The 22,182-nt window shown below is 46.7% G+C and overlaps 1 protein-coding gene across 1 annotated transcript; it reads left to right on the top strand.

The window, feature by feature from the left end:
- The first annotated feature begins 96 nt into the window (after window positions 1–96).
- Window positions 97–21,106, top strand: LOC141102850 (uncharacterized). Its single transcript, XM_073591877.1, has 5 exons — window positions 97–103; window positions 1,034–1,387; window positions 4,452–4,577; window positions 20,484–20,657; window positions 20,745–21,106. Exons 1-5 carry the CDS (start codon window positions 97–99, stop codon window positions 20,897–20,899), a joined length of 816 nt encoding a protein of 271 aa, XP_073447978.1. The 3' UTR covers window positions 20,900–21,106.
- Window positions 21,107–22,182: the final 1,076 nt, after the last annotated feature.

Here is a 22,182-nt window from a genome sequence, read left to right on the forward strand (position 1 = left end):
ATATATATATATATATATATATATATATATATATATATACACACACAGACGCCTTCTGCCTGACAACAATGAGCTATTCCATAGGACTTGTGTGATATGGCCGGTATGTAATATTCCCGCAGGTCATTACTGAATAGAGGTGTTCCCAGACTCTGAGTCCTCTGAGATGGGTGTGTGATCTCCTATCAGATCCGGAGTGTGTGGAGTGAGAGTGTGAACTGAGAACGGCCAGGAAACACTTATAAAGCAAAGTGTCAATGAGTATTCACTACTGCTTCCTCCATAGATAATGACTGTCTCTGTGGAGCAAATATCTATACATTCCACCCAGAAGCGGCTTCACAGACTATTCAGTGTCATACAAGCAGAAGATGCAGAATTCCAGATATTTCATACTCTCCGATCCTCATTATTATATGTGAATGTGGTTGATGAGGTGACGGGGGTGTATATGAGAATCCCCATACACAGAGATCACAGGGAAGTGGTCTGATCAGAGAGTGGACCAGAGGTCTACGTGACATTTCATAAGGTGACCACAGAGAGAACTTCCCATCCCAAACACTCCGCCCAGCGCAGAGACCTGCCAGTAATACCGAATATTCAGGGGAGCCGACCAGAACCATCAGAGCAACATGAACCCCATCACTGGACTGATCTGTATGCTGGGGGTCCTGCCAGGTCTGAGGAGGAAATTGTATTTATTCTTTCTTTCTCCTCTATAGTATTGGATATTGGTATTTGCTGTCCTTCTTTCTTTCTCTTTCATTCTATCCTAATATTTTATCTGTATATGATTATCTAGTACAGGTCTTTGTACAGTAATTTCTCCTCTATAGTCTTGGACATTGGTATTTGTTGTCTGTCGAGATATCTGTCTATCTATCTACAGATTCTCTTTCTTTCTTTCTTTCTGTCTTTCTTTCCCTATATTCTATGTATCTATCTATGATTATATATCTAGTACAAATCTTTGTACAGTAATTTCTCCTCTATAGTCTTGTCACACTCATCGGTCTTTTCTCTCTGTCAGGATTTCTATCACAGACAATCCATGTATGGCAGACTCCAGTAATATGGGCCACAGAGGGCGACTCCATAACCTTACCGTGTTACTACAGAATCGATGGAGAGAATCCTACTATAGGGTCCTACAAGTGGTACAGACACAAAGTGAGGAGTGAGGTGGAGATCTCTGAGAATGATAAGTATTTCTCAGGAAGACTCTCCAGAGTGAACAACGATCAGTTCATCCATGGACGATCGGCCGACATCACCCTGCACAGTGTGGAGTTGTCAGACTCCGGGATGTTTTACTGTGAAGTTTCATTTCAAATCGGCCAACAAATATCCGGAGTAGGAAATGGGACTTTCCTCAATGTGACAGGTGAGATCTGTATTTACTATCCTGCACTCTGTGTATGGAGTGCAGGATTTAGGGGTGATCTGTGTACGGAGTGTAGGGTTTAGGGGTGATCTGTGTACGGAGTGCAGGGTTTGGGGGTGATCTTGTATGGAGTGTAGGGTTTAGGGGTGATCTTGTATGGAGTGTAGGGTTTAGGGGTGATCTGTGTATGAAGTGCAGGGTTTAGGGGTGATCTGTGTATGGAGTACAGGGTTTAGGGGTGATCTTTGTACATCCATGTCCCCCCTCCCAAGTACAGAGCGCTCCACTCCCCAGATTCCAGTTTGGAGCCCACCCCCCATCAATACACAGCATTCCTCTGGCATCAATCCCCCCTCCTCCCCTTTCCAATACTGAGCATTCCGACCACCTAAATAACATCAGAGTGGGGCTGCAGAAGAGAAGTTGTAACTTACTGCATGTCCGTGGAGCAGCTTCTGCCTGTGTACATCCCCCGCCCCTCCCCCTTTGCTCTCGTATAGAGATAGATAGACGAGTTGTTTTGCAGAGCAGAGAGGGTTCTAATTGGCTGTCGGGAGGAGAGCGCTGTCACTTGTAAACGCAGAAGCATCTCTTGTGTATTTACAAGTGACAGTAGCGAGCAGCTCAGCAGCCAGCGCCGGATCATTGAGGTGGAGGAACTCAGCTGAAGAATGCCAGCGGCAGCACGGGACCCAGAGGCAGCTGTTTTGGGCCCCCAACAATGGCAGGGCCCTGGACAGATGCCCCGTTTGCCCTGTGTTAAAGACGGCCCTGACTGTGCCCCCTTACCCCCACACTGCTGCCATTTTCCCTGCAGCTGCTGAGGTCACAAAGGTGGGTTACCTCAGAATGGTGAGCGGGGGGCTTAATGTCCTCAATGAACACAGTGAGTGGTCAGTACCAATTGCTCACTGTGTGGGGTGTGGGCATACAGATTGCTCCCTGTGGGGGTGCAAATATTGCCTCTGTGCCGCTATTCACATAGCATCACAGGCATTGTATCCTAGCAAAAATATTATTTTGATATTTTTGGAGGAGGGGGGCCCTGTCTGGTAGGCTGTACGGGGCCCCATCATTTCTATCACCTGCCCTGCACACACCTGAAGGTCCAGATTGAAGAAACCACTTGAAACAATTTCTTTCACCTTTGGAGGCATTTAGGACTTTTTTATTTATTGATAGAGATGGGCTGAACACCCCTCAGTTTGGTTCACACCAGATCTCCATAACATAGCAAAGGTTCAAACCCGAACATCGGACCTCATTAAAGTCTATGGGACCCGAACGTGAAAAATCAAAAATGCCCATTTTGAAGGTTTGTATTAAAGTTATTGGCAATAAAAAGGGTATGGGGGCCTGGGTACTGCCCTGGGGCATATGTATCAATGAAAAAATGTTTTTTAAAAACAATTGTTTTTTAAAGGAGCAGTGATTTTAATGATGCTTAAAGTGAAACAATAAAAATTATAAATTCCTTTAAATATACTGCCTGTGGGGTCCCCTTAGTCTGCCTATAAAGTGGTGTACCGTATATAGAACCTGCTGCAGCAATAATGACATTTATAAAGAAAAAAATTACATTTAAATGGCAATAGAAAAATATGGAAAAAAAAATGGCATGAGGTCCCCCCCATCCATACCTATGCCAAAATGAACAAAAAAGGCGTGGGGTCCACTCCAAAATCCATAGCAGACCCTTTTCCAAGCATGCAGAGGCAGGCCAGTCAAGGAGGGGAGCGAGAGCCCCCCCTCCTAAACCATACAAGGTCACATGCCCTCAACATGGGTGGGGTGCTTTGGGGCGAGGGGCTCCCTCCACCCCAAAGCACCTTATCCCCATGTTGATGGGTACAAGGCCTCTTTCCAGCAACCCTGGGCTGTGGTTGTGTGAGCAGGGGGCTCATCAGAATCTTGAAGCCCCCTTTGACAAGAGGGCCGCCAGATCCCGCCCCTACCCATTCACCAAAAAAGTGTCAAAATGTAATAAAAACAAATATAGATTTTTTGTCAATTCCTTTATTAAAAATAAAAAAACAATGTCCCACGATGTAGATCCATTGTCAATCACAACGACGCCACCACCACTGGACCCAAAAAAAAGAAGCCCTGCTGTCAACGAAGGCTGACCGCCTACTGCAGGCACCATTGTTTTAACAGTTCTTATATAGGTAAGGGGTGGAGCCACCTAGTGACATCACCTGGTGGCACCGCCCCCCTAGTGACGTCACCGACCCAGCATGCACCAGTCGGTGACATCACAAGGGAGCAGTGCCACCGGGCGATGTCGCCAGGTGGCTCCGCCACTTACCTATATAAGGACTGTCAAGCAGTGGAGCCTGCAGTAGGCGGTTAGCCTTCAGTGATGGCGGAGCATTTCTTTTTCCAGGTCGGCGGTGGCATTGTGATTGACGATGGATCTACTTTGGGGAACATTGTTTTTTTCATTTTTTAATAAAGGAATTGTCAATTACTCTTGTATTGTCTTTATTAACTTTTACACTTTTTTGGTGAATGGTTAGGGGTACCCCCTACTCATTCACATAGAGGGGGGGGGGGGTCTGAGGGCAGGGGGCAGAATCAAATGTTTTTAGGTGATATTCTCTTCTGGTCAAATGTTCCTCAAATATTATGGACAGTAGTAAAAGTAGGTTCATTCATAATGAACAGAGAGTGAATTGAGAAAATACTGCATTACAGCCACTAGATGGAGCTCAGGATCATAGGAGATAAATACACCTTAATTAGTTATAATTTTGCTTAAATGAGGAAAATCGCTTATGTATCCCATACCAGACATTATAACCACATTATTGTGGACAGAACCTGGACATGTTCAGGGAGAGCAGATGTCAATAACAGATCCAGAAGGGAACGGAATCAGAAATGTGAGATAAGAAGCAGAATGAAGTGAGGAGGCATGTGTGTTTCTGGACTGTCTGTGAGATTTGTTTAGTTTTCACTCTTTGTATCTACAGACAAACAAATGTATATCTTCTGCTCAATTACTATCATATATCTTGCTTTTCTTCAAAAAAATAAAAGAAACCTTTTACTTTTGTACTAGCTTCTGCAAATAAAGGATCAAGACCTAAAGCTTCCCTGTCCTGGTACATCCATGGTGGATTTGTTGGTGGGGTCCTCCTTCTGTCACTCTTGTCAGCAGTTGTATATTGTGTGTACACCAAACAAGGTAGGTACTACCAGTGAGGACCACATTATCATATGACGGTAGGAATTTGTATCTGCCCAATCATACAAGTGAGGAAGAATAGCGGGTGAACAGATTCCACTGTAGTATACACGATGTCCCTCTGGAGTTTCCTCCACACTTCGTCCTCCTTGGCACAGATTGACCAGATGTGTTATGTTTACTGACAGGTACTGTAGATGGTCACAGTGGGGTCATTGAAGATATATTGGGGGGGGATCTATATAATATATGCAAGATATACAAGCTTCTCATGTCCCGTGTCTTCTGAGCACAGACAGGTAGATAGTCAAAATGGGGTCATTGTAGATATATGGGGGGTATGTATTCTATATAGTATATACAGGATATAACAGCTTCTCATGTTACATGCCTTTAGTATATAGACAGGTAGACAGGTAGATGGTCGTAGAGGGGTCATTGTATCGAAATGGGGGGGGGGGTCTGTATTTTATATAGCATATATAGGGTATAACAGATTCTCATGTTCCTCATGATTTCTCATGTTTCTCATGATTCTCACGGACAACAACCTTCTCGACCCCCTACAGTCTGGCTTCCGTCCACAACATTCAACTGAAACTGCCCTACTAAAACTCACCAATGACCTACTAACTGCTAAAACCAATGGCCATTACTCCATACGCATACTCTTAGACCTCTCTGCAGCCTTCTACACAGTTGACCACCTGATCCTCCTCAGCAAACTACACTCCCTTGGCCTCCGTGATTCTGCTTTATCCTGGTTCTCCTCCTGCCTATCTCAGCGCACTTTCAGTGTCACTTACAACCCCATCTCCTCCGCTCCTCTTCCTCTTTCTGTTAGGGTACCCCAAGGCTCCATCCTTGGGCCCCTCCTATCTTCCCTTTTTTCTCTATACCTCTTCCCTGAGCCAGTTGATAACCTCCCATGGCTTCCAATACTACCTCTACACCGATGACACCCAGATCTATCTCTCCACTCCTCAACTCACCCCCTTGATTTCCTGACGGATCTCAAACTTACTGAATGACATATCGGTATAGATGTCACACCACTTTCTCAAACTCAATCTTTCTAACACTGAGCTTGTTATATTTCCTCCTTCCCAGCCCCCCCACCCCATGACTTTACTATTAAGATCAACAGCACAACCATTGGTCCCTCCACACATGCCAGGGTGCTGGGTGTAATCCTTGACTCTGACCTCTCCTTCAGCCCCCACATCCAATCACTGGCTAAATCCTGCCGCCTTAACCTCCGCAACATCTCCAGAATTTGACCCTTCCTGACTAATGACACCACAAAGCAACTTATTCACTCCTTGATTATTTCCCGCCTCGACTACTGCAACTCTCTCCTTAATGGCCTACCCTTATGCAGGCTATCCCCCTTCAGTCTATTATGAATGCTGCTGCTAGACTAATACACCTCACTAACCGATCCGTGACTGTTGCCCGTCTCTGCCAATCCCTTCACTGGCTTCCCCTACCCCACCGTTTAAAATTCTAAATGCTAACCACAACATACAAGGCCATCCACAACATCCCCTCAGCTACATCACCAACCTCATATGCAGATATCGCTCAAATCGTCCCCTCTGCTCCTCCCAGGACCTCCTGCTCTCTAGCTCTCTTGTTACCTCCTCCCATGCTCGCCTTCAGGAATTCTCCAGAGCCTCTCCGATTCCTCTGGAACTCCCTGCCCTGGTATGTCCGATCAGCCCCTAACCTGTCCACCTTTAGGAGATCCCTGAAAACTCACTTATTCAGGGAAGCCTATACCACACCCACCTAACAACTGTCCCCGAGCCACCCCCATTAAATCATTCCCCGCATCTATTACCTTTTGTACCACCATCCCTCCCTTTAGAATGTAAGCTCTACGAGCAGGGCCCTCCTGTCCCTTCTGTATTGAACTGAACTGTAATTGTGCTGTCCCCCCTCTACTTTGTAAAGCGATGCGTAAACTGTTGGCGCTATATAAATTGTGTATAATAATTATAATAATAATGTCCCATGCCTTCACTGTATGGTCATGTACAGTAGATGGTCATAGAGGGATCATTGTAGATATATGGGGGTCTGTAATCTATGTAGTATACATACAGTATATGGAATATTGCAGCTTCTCATATTCTATAACATTGTGCCTTTCTCTTCTTCACAACGTCCTCCTCCATCCAGGATGTGTAAGTTCTGCCTTTCTTCCTTATATTACGTATACGAGAGCCTATGCTCTTCTGTGATTCCCCAGCATCCACCCAAAATTGGCACTTTAAAGTGGTTGTAAACGCACAAAAAAAAAACTGCAAGACAAAGGCATAATGAGCTAGTATGCATAACATACTAGCTCATTATGAAATAATTACCTTAGATCCAAGCCCCCGCAGTTCCCGCAGTTATTTCTGGGTATCGCAGGCTCCAGCAATGTGATTGGGTGGAGCCACGATTACGTCACTCAGCTGCCGGTAACGGCACATCAGCGGAAGCAACAGCATGAATGAGCCATTGCTTCAGTGCACATGTGCCGATGATGTCGGCACATGCTAATACAAGGGATATCAGGCTTACCTGTAGCTACCGTGGATATCTCCTAAACCTGCACGGTTTAGGAGATATCCATGGTAGCTACAGGTAAGCCTCATTAAAGGCTTACATGTAGTAAAAATTGGACTGTAAGGGTCTGCAACCACTTTAAAGCAGCCATTGTCAACCAGGGTTTCTTGGAATTCCTAGGGTTCCTCCAGAAATTGTTAGGGGGTTCCTTAAACTATGGCTGATTGACCTCCTATTTGATGGTATATCCATAATTCTGGAGCCAATACCACTTGGCAGAGTCAGCACCATGACACCATTTATCTTTATCGCTGTCTGTAGGGCTTACCATAGAGGTTACAATCTGAATGTATAATCTCTGTACAATCAACTTTAGATCTACTAAAACTATACAATATGAGGACCTACCTAATCTATCCAATCAATCTTTATCCAACCAAGGCGACTCTTGTACTACATACATGCCAGTAGATATAAATAAGGTTATAAAGATTGTAGGGCGTAGGGTGCCATTTTCATCACCACTGTAAGGAGCAATCTTCCCCTAGACAACCAATGGAAGGGCAATTCTTCTTAATGAATTGACCACCAATGTAAGGAACATTCTTCCCACTGACTACCAATGTAAGGAACATTCTTCTCACTAATCACCAATGTAAGGAACATTCTTCCCACTGACTACCAATGTAAGGAACATTCTTCTCACTGATCACCAATGTAAGGAACATTCTTCCCACTGATTATTAATGTAAGGAACATTCTTCTCACTGATCACCAATGTAAGGAACATTCTTCTCACTGACTACCAATGTAAGGAACATTCTTCCCACAGATCACCAATGTAAGGAGCATTCTTCTCACTGATCACCAATGTAAGGAACATTCTTCTCACTGATCACCAATGTAAGGAACATTCTTCTCACTGATCACCAATGTAAGGAACATTCTTCTCACTGATCACCAATGTAAGGAACATTCTTCCCACTGATCACAAATGTAAGGAACATTCTTCCCACTGATCACCAATGTAAGGGACATTCTTCCCACTGATCACCAATGAAAGGATCATTCTTCCCACTGACCACCAATGTAAGGAACATTCTTCTCACCATAGGCGTGCGCAGCCTATTGCATTAGGGTGTGCACCCCAAAACTCAAACACACATGCGTGTGTATAATATATATATATATATATATATATATATATATATATATATATACACACACACACACACACACACACACACACACACACACACATATACTGTATATACACACACACAAACACTCACATATATGTACATAAAACCACCTATATATGTGCCTGCCTAACCCAAGTGCCTTTGTTCAACTTTTTATTAAAAAATAATAAATGCATAGAGGTTTAACTCCTGCTAGCGGCTGAAGAAAGGGTTAAAACCGGCCATGTTGCGGCGCTGCCAAAGCGCTTTGCAGGCGCTGCGCCAGCGCTGCCAATTCATTCCAATGGGCATTGGGCGGTTTAGAAGCAGTGTATACAGCGCTACCACACCACCCCAAAGATGCTGCTTGCGGGACCTTTCCTAACGTCCTGCAAGCACTGCAAGCACACTGCCCCTGTGTGAAAGCACTCAGGCTTTCACACTGAGGAGGCAGTTTTCAGGTACTTTACAGGCGCTATTTTTAGCACTAAAACACCTGAAAAATACCCTAGTGTGAAAGGGGTCTTAAAGCGGAGTTCCACCCTAAAGTGGAACTTCCACTCATCTGATCCCCCCCCCCCCCTGGTGCCACAATTGGCACCTTTCAGGGGGGTGCAGATACCTGTATAATACAGGTATCTGCACCCACTTCCGGGAATAGCTGGCTGCAGATGCCTGACCCCCCCCCCCGTTGTGGTCTGGGAAACACACAGTTCCCACAACACAATGGGGACCAGTGAAGACACGCAGGGCGTCAGTAAAGCCGCAACGCTTCACTTCCCGATTCCCTGACCGAGGATGGCGGTGGGGGCAGCTGAAAACCGAGCAGTTGCTCGTCATCTGCTGCCGACATCGCGGGCGCCCTGGACAGGTAAGTGTCCATTTATTAAAAGTCAGCAGCTGCAGTATTTGTAGCTGCTGGCTTTTAATATTTTTTTTTAAGGTGGAGCTCTGCTTTAAGTTACTGGCTGTGGTCACACTCCAGCCTCCCTATCATACCATGCAGGGTTAATGTCCCTGTATGGTATGTGATGATGTCATGGCTTTGGGGTGAAGGAAGAGACATTAGAGTCAGGTAAGTGAAAGAGGTTACCCCCCTCCCCCCACACACTGCAAGGATAGACTTTTTTCCTGTCCTGGAGTTGGGCTGTATTATTATGATAAGAGTTTTTGATAGGTTAGGAATTTCTGGGACTTCAGAAGTGCTACATAGATGTATTCCATACACACACATATTATATGTTATTTTAAAAAAAATCATTTTAACAGGATATAACGTGTATGTGGAATACATTTATGTAACACCTCAGAAGTCCCAGGAATTCCTAACCTGTTGAAGAATGTTACTTTCTCTTTCAGTAAACCTGTTCTGCAAAGTGCATAGAATTGTATAGTGGAAGGCAGAGAAGGTCAGTACTCACAGGTCTTACAGGTAAAAGGCTGCTATGTGTCCTCTGAGCTCTTCCATCAACCCCAGGGAGAGCTGTGCTGTGTGCTGGACATGAGGAAAGTGATGGAGGGTGCACTCTGTGATATCACTTCCTGCTCCTCCCACCTGTACTGGAGCTGTGAAAGCTCCGACTCAGCCAGACAGGAACCCGAGGAGGAGAGAGAGAGTTTTCATCCAAATGCGGCATCAGAGAGGAGTTCGGCAAGCTGTCTTCTGGCACACAGGGCATAGGATGGGCATAGGATGGTGGGTGACTCCTGTAAGGACTGCAGCCACAGCTGTGAAGTAAGCAGTCAGGAAGTATCCGATGCTCTCTGAAGTTCACATGCTTCATCTCTGACAGCTGGCGGCGGAGTGATATTCAGCTGACAGGGATGCTGTAGCCGGAACTACAGAGTCAGCATCGGAAAATGCGGCTGACTGACTGATTACTCCGCAGCCAGTGGCTGCAGTTCCCACAGGAGTTGTACACATCCATGACAAATAGTCTAACTCGCAGCAGTGTCATTTAGAAAAAAATAATTCTCACACATTTTAGCAGCAAAAAAGCCCTGGGGTGTGTTGGATGTGCCTGGGCATTAGGGTGTGCCTGGGCATTAGGGTGTGCCCAGGCACACCTGGCACACCCTGTGCGCACGCCTATGCTTCTCACGGATCACCAATGTAAGGAACATTCTTCTCACTGATCACCAATGTAAGGAACATTCTTCCCACTGATCACCAATGTAAGGGGCATTCTTCCCACTGATCACCAATGTAAGGAACATTCTTCCCAATTTTTCTTTATTAAAAGTCTTGCAATCAATAAGCATAAAATCACTATATATAATATACATAAATATATACATATTTACATAAATGAAAATAAATATAGCAAATCTGCTCTCAAACAAAAAATGACTTTACAGCAAAAACAAAACTCATCATGAACATGTCATTATTGGGGATAATCTCACTACAACTCACACCAATACACCAGACATCTAAACTGTGAGGTCAAGAAACAAACCCGCACCCATTATGCATGCAGCCCTTCTTCAAAAAGAAGATACTAACCAACAAAAGCTAAGGGAGTGAAAGAAACAGAAAAAGAAAAGGAGCACCTCACCCAGAGATGGGCAGTTCACCAAAGGCAGGTCTGATATTCCTCCACACCCTTTTCCAGACCGCCCGAGGCTCCCTGCCCCTCTCAAGACCCCGAATTTTCCCAACCTCACCCAGAATATCGTGCACCACCACCTCAACAGAGAGGACTTTTTTCCGCAGGGTAATCTGGCACCGTGCATTCCATGTGAAGTAACGGACAACTATACTAACTAAAAACAGTGTATCCAAATCAAAATCCCAGCAAGTCGGGAATGCCCCGTACACCCACTCCGCATAACTCATGCGATAGAAAAAGGGGATGCCTAGAGCCCTCCCCACCCTTTTATACACCTCTATGTTAAAGGGACACTGCAGCAAAAAGTGGTCCATAGACTCCACTTTACCAACACACTCCGCTCTAGGACAATCCCGATCATCCACAGGGCGATGCTTCAAGTTCCCTCTGACATAGAGCCTTCCATGGAAAGCGAGCCAGGCTTGATCCCTAAACTTCAAGGGGATTCTTTCTAAATTGATTAAACGCAACCCCTCCCTCATTACAGAGCCTGGGCAATCCCTTAAGGCCAGTGACACACTGAAAGCAGAGCTCAAAATCCTCTTCTCCAGAAGCTTCCTGGGGAGAGACTTGATATCCTCCACTGTCACCTGCCACTGCCGAAGTATTTTCAGACACGGGGCAACATAAGCCGGGAGCTTGCCATGTCGGACTCTCAGACTTTTCACTGGCCCGCCATCTTCCCAGCATCGCAGAAAAGGCCTAAAACAAGACTGAAAAATGCCCACCCATCCCGGCGGGTTCTCTGCTAGCATGTTACCAAGATTGTACTTTAAAAAGAGCAGAGAAAAGAAAACTATTGGGTTGACCATTCCTAGGCCACCCTCCCGCCTAGACAGGTAAGTTACATTGCGTTTGATCAGGTTCAGCCTACTTCCCCATAACAGTTGGAAAAAACAGCTGTACACCCTTGCATAGAGAGATGCTGGCAAGATACAGACGAAGCTGACATATAAAAAGATTGGGACCAGGTACGTTTTGATCAAGTCAACCCTCTCCCTCAAGGAAAGCTTCCATTTCTTCCAGCTTGCTACTTTGGCGTTGGCACACACCAACCTGCTTTCCCAATTTCGATGACCATAGTCACCAGGACCAAATTTGATGCCCAACACTTTAATTTCCTGCTGGGGCTCTGGGAAGGCATCCGGAAGTTCGAAGCTTTCACCCTCCTCACCCATCCAGAAAACTTCACTCTTTTCATGGTTGACTTTAGAACCAGAAGCCTCCGTGTACTGCTCTATCATAGAGACCACCTCCTGCGCCTCCTCTGTCCCAGAGACAATAACAGACACATCATCGGCATAGGCCACAACCTTCAGAGGCGGCACACCAGCAATGCCCAAAGGCACCCCGCACAAAGATCCACTCTCTAGCCTTCTTATGAAGGGGTCGATTGCGAATACATATAACAGGGGGCTCAGAGGACATCCCTGGCGCACACCAGAGCCAACCCCAAAAGGCCGTCCAACCCAACCATTAACCAGTGGGAAGCTCTCAGCCCCTCTATATAATGTCTTCAGCCAATCTATAAACCTCCCCTGCAGGCCGTATCTACCAAGTAGCAAATACAGGTACTCGTGATTGACTCTATCAAAAGCCTTCGCCTGATCCAATGCCAGCAAGTACTTTCTCCATCCAGCAGCCCTGCATCGTTCCAAAGCCTCCCGGACAGCTAAAACCGCTGAAAAGGTACTTCTACCTTGGACTGAGCAGTGCTGATGACTGGACAACAAATCGCCTGCTACTGACGACAAGTGCCAAAAAAGAATCTTCGCCAGGATCTTTCTATCAACATTAAGAAGACTGATGGGGCGCCAGTTCTCAATCATTGAGGGGTCTTTACCTTTTGACAGAAGAATCACAGCGGATTGCCTCATGGAGGGAGGGAGCGAACCCTCTTCTAGACAGCTGTTATAAACCTCTGCTAAAAAGGGAGCCAGAATGGACTTAAAACACTTGTAGAATTCAGCTGTCAACCCATCTGGCCCAGGCGATTTTTTGGTAGCCAGCTTCTCTATAGCATGAACTACCTCATCCACTGAAATTGGTTCTGTCAAATCCATCAAAGGCAATGTACCATTTCCCAATCCTGGAGTAGAATCCAGAAAGCTTTCCATCCTGTCCCGACAAAGGTCCTTTCTTCCCAGAAGGTCTGCGTAATATGCCCTGAAGATCTCCAGGATCCCTGATCTGGACTTCACCAGGGAACCCGTACTATCCCTCAGGCCTATGACCGTCTTAACTGCTATGCCTTGCTTACAGTTCTGGTAAGGATCAGGCGAGTGATATTTTCCATAATCCCTCTCCAGAACCAAGGAGGCATGCCGGTCGTATTGACACTTCCTAAGAAGAAACTTCACCTCAGAGATCTCCCCTGGATCTCCTCTATACGAGACAAGATGATCAAGCTTCCTCCGCAAATGCTGGTAGGCAATGTACATACCAAGCTGCTTCTTCTTACTTATGGCCTTGAAAAGTCCAATTGTCCTTTGTTTCACAAGCTCCCACCACTCTGACTTACTGCTGCAAAAGTCCAGAATAGAAACCTGTGCCTGAAAAAAATCCTCAAAGGATTGTCTTACCTCTACATCTTCCAGGAGAGCCGAATTCAGTTTCAGGTACCCCTTCCCCTGGGTGGAGTGTCCGAGGCATTCAGAGTCACAGACAGCATACAGTGGTCAGAGAACTCCACCGCCCTCAACTCAGGAGCCGAGAAAGCAGAGTTCTCCTTTAAAAAAAAACTATCTATCCTACTCTGACTATTCCCTCTCTGAAATGTGAATCCCGTGCTGCCAGGGCAGAGCTTAATATGCACATCTACCAGGCCTGCTTGTCTCACCATATCTCTAAGAAAAACGCTATCGTAACCCAGCCTGTCTATGGAGCCTCTCCTGTCTTCAGGCCTAATTATGGTGTTAAAATCACCTCCAAAGACAACCTGCTGGGACGTAAAAAGGAAGGGCTTGATCTCTGTGAGGAGGCATTTCCTGCCCCATTTTGACTGCGGTCCATAGATATTGATCAGCCGCAGGTCCTGCCCCCTAACAGAGACGTCCAAGACCATGCATCTCCCCATTTCTACCTCAATTACCCGCCGGCATGTTACCATATCGGTTTTAAAAAGGACCGCAACTCCGCTGCAGGGCTCAGCCGCAAGAGACCAAAAGGAGGGACCGCATCTCCACTCCCTTTTTGCTAGATGGACATCAGCCAAAGTATTGAGCCAGGTCTCTTGCAAAAATAAAATCTCGGCATCAAACTCGCTGAGCAAAAATAAGGCAATATCACGAGCTCTTGCAGATTTAATGCTGGCGACATTAATGGTCGCCACCTTTATCGGAGTGGGAACTGCCATCAGGATGATTGGGGTAGTCGTTTCTTAACCTTTGCCACACTCTCATCACCAGAAACAGCTCTCTTCAGACTATGTGACTCCCCCTCATCCATGGATGATAAAGAGAAAGATATATCAGACATCTCATCACCCGACAAAACTGAAAAGGTATTACCAAGAGGAACCCCTCCTGGGTCCGACCCTGAGGAAGAAATGACCACTTTACTTGTCTTCCTCTTCTTCTTCTTTTTCTTCCTCCTAAACTTCTCCCACCCCTCATCATCCGAATCCCCCTCAACAGAGGGTGAGACATGGGATATGGACACCCTTCTATCAGCCCCACCCCCATCCAGCACCCCCACATTCCCCTGACCACGTTTGTGCCGCTGAGGGACAGGGACTGGAGGCCGAGTGGGAAGATCCGCCAAACCTGCCCCCCCAGCAGCTTCTGCCAGTCTGGAGGATCTACGTACAGTAGGATTAGGGACCACCACATGGGGGACAGACTCAGGGACCACATTACTAGGTGAAACAGAATCCGAAACAACAGATGTAACAGACACAGGAGGGACAGACTCAGGGACCACATTACTAGGTGAAACAGAATCCGAAACAACAGATGTAACAGACACAGGAGGGACAGACTCAGGGACCACATTACTAGGGGAAATCTGGAACAGATATAACAGAAACAGGAGGGGCAATAACAGTTTTAGCGGCCTCATCCTCCTTATCAAGTCTCTGCAACTCAGCCTCCAATCCTGGCAAGTTATGTAATGCCTCCAGGCACTGACTATAAGGATGACCCAGCTTTTGGCACAAATTGCACCGAATTTCAGTACAATCCTTAGCCAAATGGTCCAGATCCTGGCATAGTGAGTATTTCTTACGGGTACAGGTAGATGCAAAATGGCCTTTGTCTCCACATTTATTACAGACTTTAGGCTGACCCTGGTAAAAAATAGTCAGCCTATCTCTCCCCAGAAAAGCTGAACAGGAAAGGTGTTGAACTACATTGCCCAGCATGCCCAATTTTAGTGACACTGTCCAGGCCCCTGTCCATATCCCATGCTCATCAAGGACCTTCCGCAGTGGAGCGAGGACCTCACCATATCGGCGTAGCCATACTATCAAATCAGCCTCTGGTATGGATTCGTTACGCACCAGGATCGTCACCGACTTTATCAGAGGCTGCCTGGAAATCACCTTTGGCACCAAACCACTCCACTGCGGAAGGCCCTTGCACCTCCTATATCGCTCCCAAAATAAATCCAGACCCTCAGGCTTTACAAAGGACAAATCAAATTCATAACTCCCCACTGGGCAAATCAAAGCAAAGATATCCAAGGCTTTAAACCCCATTTCCAGAACCAACTCAGCCACCCTCCCCCTTACTGGTGGGGTCCCCTCCCCCTCCCACTTCAATTGAACCACATTCCTCCTCCTGTACCCACCAACCATCCCACCACCAAGCCTCCCCAAATTGTGACCACTAATATTTACAAAATTCCCTCCACCCTCCTTGGTGCGACTCCCCAGAACAGATGCATAACTGCCCACATTTCTCCCAGCAGAAGAAGCATTTGTGTGCTTTGAACCGTCTGACACATTCCTAGCAGATATCGATTGTACAGATTTGGTCTGAACAATCGATGAGTCTTTCCTCTGCTGAGCAGGGAGAGCAATGTCATTTTTATTTTTCCCAGCAGTATTTACCCCTTCACCACCACCCACCACATTCATTGTTTTATCATTACTGTCATTCTTAATACTTGCTGGTATATTCACAGTTCCTGCAGTCTTCCCAACAGTGTCAGTTCCCACTGCTGTGCTGGTGGAATCTTCAGCTGGCCTGTTCTCCTCCATCAGGACGGGACTTTCAGCAGGCTGGTCTGACACATCCATGGCTTCCACTGCACATGGTGCAATGTGCTGATCCCCTCCCCCATCAGCATCAATCAGCTCTGCTGGAACACAGGGAGGTTCAGGTGAGGCAATCTCTTTGCTGGTGTCAGCCATACTGTGTGAAACACATGCAGCAAACTTGGTAGAGGAACTACTGGTCTCAGCAAACGCAGGAGTAGAAACATCCATGTTCAGGGTGTTTGGTGCAGGTCCATCTTCATTCCCTGGTTTATTTTTCCTCTCATCCTCAGGGGTTTCTGATGGATCATCAGATATGGCAAACTTGTCTGCTCTCAGGGGTGACTCCATCTGCTGGATGAAGGTCAGGGTGCCATGCTCACTCTCAACCCCCTGGCTGGTTGCCGCTGGCGATTCCAAGGCCTTACATGGGGGGAGAGGTGCAGAGGCAGATGGACCCGGGTCATCCATAACCTGAGGGTGCTGATCCATGCGACTTACTGACGACTGGCTGGCAAATCTCTTCTCATTGTCGAACTTTTCTTTAAATGCTCCACTTCTGGCTTTTAACTTCTCCAACAATAAAGTTTGCTGCTTTACTTTTTCCTCTAATTCCTGTAACTCAGGCTTCATGGCTGTGCGATTTCTACTCCAGGCCTGGAAGTATTTGGCTCTGAAGTTCTTATGTTCAGCTTTCAAAACTTGAAGTTTCTCTTCAGCCCTTCCAATTTGCCTAAAACGATCAACAATCTTCTGTCTGAAGACACTCGCATCCATACCAGGGCCTGGACCCACAGTCAGATCCTCCACCTCCTCCTCACTAGGCCCCATGTCATCAGGGGGATCCCTCCCAGGGCCTCCCCCAGGATCAGGCATTATTCCTGGGCCAAGCTAACAGGCAAGGCCCAGGCTTGAAAAAAGGCTGGTTCTCAGAGAGCTCCTTAGGTGTGTCCTCCTCCTCCTTCCCACTGACCACCAATGTAAGGAACATTCTTCTCACTGATCACCAATGTAAGGAACATTCTTCCCACTGATCACCAATGTAAGGAACATTCTTCTCACTGATCACCAATGTAAGGAACATTCTTCTCACTGATCACCAATGTAAGGGACATTCTTCTCACTGATCACCAATGTAAGGAGCATTCTTCTCACTGATCACCAATGTAAGGAACATTCTTCTCACTGATCACCAATGTAAGGAACATTCTTCCCACTGATCACCAATGTAAGGAACATTCTTCTCACTGATCACCAATGTAAGGAACATTCTTCTCACTGATCACCAATGTAAGGGACATTCTTCTCACTGATCACCAATGTAAGGAACATTCTTCTCACTGATCACCAATGTAAGGAACATTCTTCTCACTGATCACCAATGTAAGGAACATTCTTCCCACTGATCACCAATGTAAGGAGCATTCTTCTCACTGATCACCAATGTAAGGAACATTCTTCCCACTGATCACCAATGTAAGGAACATTCTTCTCACTGATCACCAATGTAAGGAACATTCTTCTCACTGATCACCAATGTAAGGGACATTCTTCTCACTGATCACCAATGTAAGGAGCATTCTTCTCACTGACCACCAATGTAAGGAACATTCTTCTCACTGATCACCAATGTAAGGAACATTCTTCTCACTGATCACCAATGTAAGGAACATTCTTCTCACTGATCACCAATGTAAGGAACATTCTTCCCACTGATTACCAATGTAAGGAACATTCTTCTCACTGATCACCAATGTAAGGAACATTCTTCTCACTGATCACCAATGTAAGGGACATTCTTCTCACTGATCACCAATATAAGGAACATTCTTCTCACTGACCACCAATGTAAGGAACATTCTTCACACTGATCACCAATGTAAGGAACATTCTTCCCAATTTTTCTTTATTAAAAGTCTTGCAATCAAAAAGCATAAAAACAATATATATAAAATATACATAAGTATATACATATTTACATAAAGATTAAAATAAATATAGTAAATCTGCTCTCAAACAAAGAAAGACATTACAGCAAAAGCAAAAAATCTCAAATAATCATGTCATTACTGGGGAAGATAAATCTCGCTACGACTCACACCACTACACCAGACAAACCTGCAAGGTCAAGAAACAAACCCACACCCATTATGCATGCAGCCCTTCTTCAAAAAGAAGATACTAACCAACAAAAGCTAGGGGAGTGAAAGAAACAGAAAAAGAAAAGGAGCACCTCACCCAGAGATGGGCAATTCACCAGAGACAGGTCTGATATTCCTCCACGCCCTTTTCCAGACCGCCCGAGGCTCCTTGCCCTTCTCAAGACCCCGAATTTTCCCAACCTCACCCAGAATATCATGCACCACCACCTCAACAGAGAGGACTTTCTTCCGCAGGGTAATCTGACACCGTTCATTCCATGTGAAGTAACGGACAGCTATACTAACTAGAAAAAGTGTATCGAAATTAAAATCCCAGAGAGTCGGGAATGCCCCGTACACCCACTCCGCATAACTCATGCGATAGAAAAAGGGGATGCCTAGAGCCCTCCCTACCCTTTTATACACCTCTATGTTAAAAGGGACACTGCAGCAAAAAGTGGTCCGTAGACTCCACTTTACCAACACACTCGGCTCTAGTACAATTCCGATCATTCACAGGGCGATGCTTCAAGTTCCCTCTCACATAGAGCCTTCCAATGTGGAAGAGGTGGAAACAGGCTTTCCTGACATTGTTGTAGACAAATTTGATTTCCAGCCCTCTACCCATGTTGGCACCACCGACAACCCAGAAAGTATCTCCCCTCAGTCCCCACAACTTTTCTTTCCTGAAAAGTCCCCTGCCCAAGTGCTTTATAAGCCTCCAGTATCAGAATGGGCCAATGCAACCATTAGTCCTCAATCCATCACAGCACCCAAAATACCTGGGATGTTCAGGTCTCTTACTCCTGCTCCTGCCGAACCTCATGAAGAGAGTGTGACCACCGGACCACTGCAGTGGAAGGGATTCCATCAGGCAGTGTCATTGGTGGTGGCTGCTGTTCCAGCATTTGGCAGAATTTTAAAAGAACTGGTGTTGGTCAGAAGGCCAAATGCAATCACTGTGGCAGGGAGGTCACCGGGGGCAGAGACATAGGGCATCTCAGTAATAGTGGCATGAACCAGCACATGCGTGTGCACCACCACGCAGTGCTGTTAGGGGAGAAAAGTATTATGGCCCCTCCGCCAAGCACCAAAAGGGGAACCAATAGTAGCACCGCCACAGCCACCATGAGTGCCAGCACCACCAGCCAGTATGAGGCAGAAAAGGATGCTGTTACCATCCCACATCCAATCCATACCAGCCAGGCCACCCTGGAAGACTTTGGTGGCTTTCAGGGTAAGGGTACCACAGTACCATGTGCCATCACGTAAGACCTTCAGCCAAACTGTGGTGCCAGCCTAATACAGGTCTTGTGTTGGGGTGCTCAAGGAGGAGATTGGAAGGGCAGGTGGACAGGCAGTGCACCTGACCACTGGCCTGTGGAGTGCGTGTAGTGCCCAGCACGCCTTCCTGTCCCTGATGGCACATTGGTGGCAGGCCAAGGTGTCCCATGATGTAGGCTGGGTGGGTGCACTTAAACTGCCTGTAAAGTGGCAAATCTGTACAATATATATATATAACCTGCTGCAACAACATGCATTGGCATCACATGGGGGGTACAGTGGGTGCTGTCCGCACCCGGTTGACACTATTGGACAACAAAATGACTGACAGTAATTTTGTTGTCACCCAGTGCACCCACCCTCTGCTAAGTCTGGCGCTCGGTCATGGACCGACTGCCTGACAGTATCATGAGAGGGGAGGGGACCCGGTGGCATAGCTTATCTCGCAAGGTGACTGTCGCCCCCCCGCTCTCTGTCGGCCTTTATCACAAAGATGACCGCAGGCAGGTATCACGAAGAATGCCGCGAGTGCATGATGACGTCTTTGCTTAGTGCAATCAAGTTGCACCAAACATTGAGAAATGACCTTAGGCCCAGAAATTGTACTAAAATAACTGTTATTGCTGCAGTTGAATATAAATCAAGCAGAATAAGTGATATTTAGAAAAGGGCGAAGAGTTTGGCCAATGTAGGAGAAGTGAGCAATGTGTAGTGTCAAAGAGTTGATGTGGAAATATTCTCAAATTCAGCTCACTGTCCACTTCATCGATTTTGCCTTTCATTTTGCACTTCTCCTGTCTTCTAAAAAAAAAAAAATTCAGAATTTAGAGCATAATTCCAAATATCATATAAAACGTCAGAAATATTTGAAGTACATGCCATATTATTTATCATCTCTGCTTTATTTAGATTGATTTTAGTTTGCTTTATCACAGAAAAAGAACAGAGAAAAGAGAGAAGAGCCAGTGCCAGCAGGGACCCTCATAGTCCACCACACGGCCAATCAAATTTGAACCCCCAGGAAGGGCACCAGTCCTACTCCCAGCCAAGTCCTGGAGAACCAGGTGTTGTAGTAGAGGTGGAGGAGGCTCAGGAAGCCACAACCTCTGGTATGATTTTGGTTGATTTTTACACAAATATTTGTATTGTAAAACAGAAAGTGCCTTATTTTAAAAATGTATTTTTTGTACATATAGCTCGAGATTCGGACATGCATCTGGATAGGGCGACTCTACGGCTCTGCATTGTCGATCTTCTGGCACAACAGAGGAAGACGGATAGCATTAAAGAGCAAGTGGAGGAAGTGCAGCTTACTATTAAGAATACTCTGGATGTTCTACAGAATTTGTAAAAAAATGTTTTTTGTTTTTTTCGCATTTTATAAATACTTTTTCATACAGTTCATCAAATGTCTCTGTGTCTAACTACATGTACTCCACACCACAGGTCATAGTGGTGCACTGCCTGTCCACCTGCTAACCCTTCCAATCTCCTACTTCAGCACCCCAACACAAGACTTAAATTACATTTCCCACCTTTGTAATGATGTCTCCGCCGGCCGCCATTTTCAAGGAGACCGTAGAAGTAGGCTGGCTAGATGGCTACAATAGAGATTGAGCTTCGGCACCGCCCACCCCCGCCCTGAAGCCAGTCTCTGTGACCTGTTATGGACTTGCTTACTGAACTTTGGGGCCGTATAGCCTGGATGTCACAGGGGGGGGGCCAGTCTGGATGTCACGGGGGGGCTGGTCTGGATGTCACAGGGGGGGCGGTCTGGATGTCACAGGGAGGGCTGGTCTGGATGTCACAGGGAGGGCTGGTCTGGATGTCACAGGTGGAGGCTGGTCTGGATGTCACAGGGGGGGCCAGTCTGGATGTCAAAGGGGGGTCTGGTCTGTCACAGGGGGGGGCTGGTCTGGATGTCACAGGGGGGCCGTATAGTCTGGGTGTCACGGGGGGCCGTATAGTCTTCATGTCACGGGGGGGCGTAAAGTCTGGGTGTCATGGGGGGGCCGTATAGTCTGGGTGTCACAGGGGGGCCGTATAGTCTGGGTGTCACAGGGGGGGCATATAGTCTGGATGTCACAGGGGGGCCGTATAGTCTGGATGTCACAGGGGGGGTGCTGTATAGTCTGGATGTCACAGGGGGGCCGTATAGTCTGGATGTCACAGGGGGTGCCGTATAGTCTGGATGTCACAGGGGGGCCGTATAGTCTGGATGTCACAGGGGGGCTGTATAGTCTGGATGTCACAGGGGGACATATAGTCTGGATGTTACGGGGGGGCCGTATAGTCTGGATGTCACAAGGGGGCCGTATAGTCTAGATGTCACAGGGGGGGCCGTATAGTCTAGATGTCACAGGGGGGCCGTATAGTCTAGATGTCACAGGGGGGGCCGTATAGTCTGGATGTCACAGGGGGGGCCGTATAGACTGGATGTCACAGGGGGGGCCGTATAGTCTGGATGTCACAGGGGGGGCCGTATAGACTGGATGTCACAGGGGGGCGTATGGTCTGGATGTCACAGGGGGACATATAGTCTGGATGTCACGGGGGGGCCGTATAGACTGGATGTCACAGGGGGGTGTATGGTCTGGATGTCACAGGGGGGCTGTATAGTCTGGATGTCACAGG

Source organism: Aquarana catesbeiana, linkage group LG07 (assembly GCF_042186555.1).
Source record: "Aquarana catesbeiana isolate 2022-GZ linkage group LG07, ASM4218655v1, whole genome shotgun sequence".
NCBI classification, from domain to species: Eukaryota; Metazoa; Chordata; class Amphibia; order Anura; family Ranidae; genus Aquarana; species Aquarana catesbeiana.

What these genes read in the sequence shown, in the direction of transcription:
- LOC141102850 (XM_073591877.1), top strand. An exon ending in GACTTTCCTCAATGTGACAG is followed by an intron (nt 1,388 to 4,451) that starts GTGAGATCTGTA and finishes CTTTTGTACTAG; the next exon opens with CTTCTGCAAATAAAGGATCA. An exon ending in TCAGGAAGCCACAACCTCTG is followed by an intron (nt 20,658 to 20,744) that starts GTATGATTTTGG and finishes TTGTACATATAG; the next exon opens with CTCGAGATTCGGACATGCAT.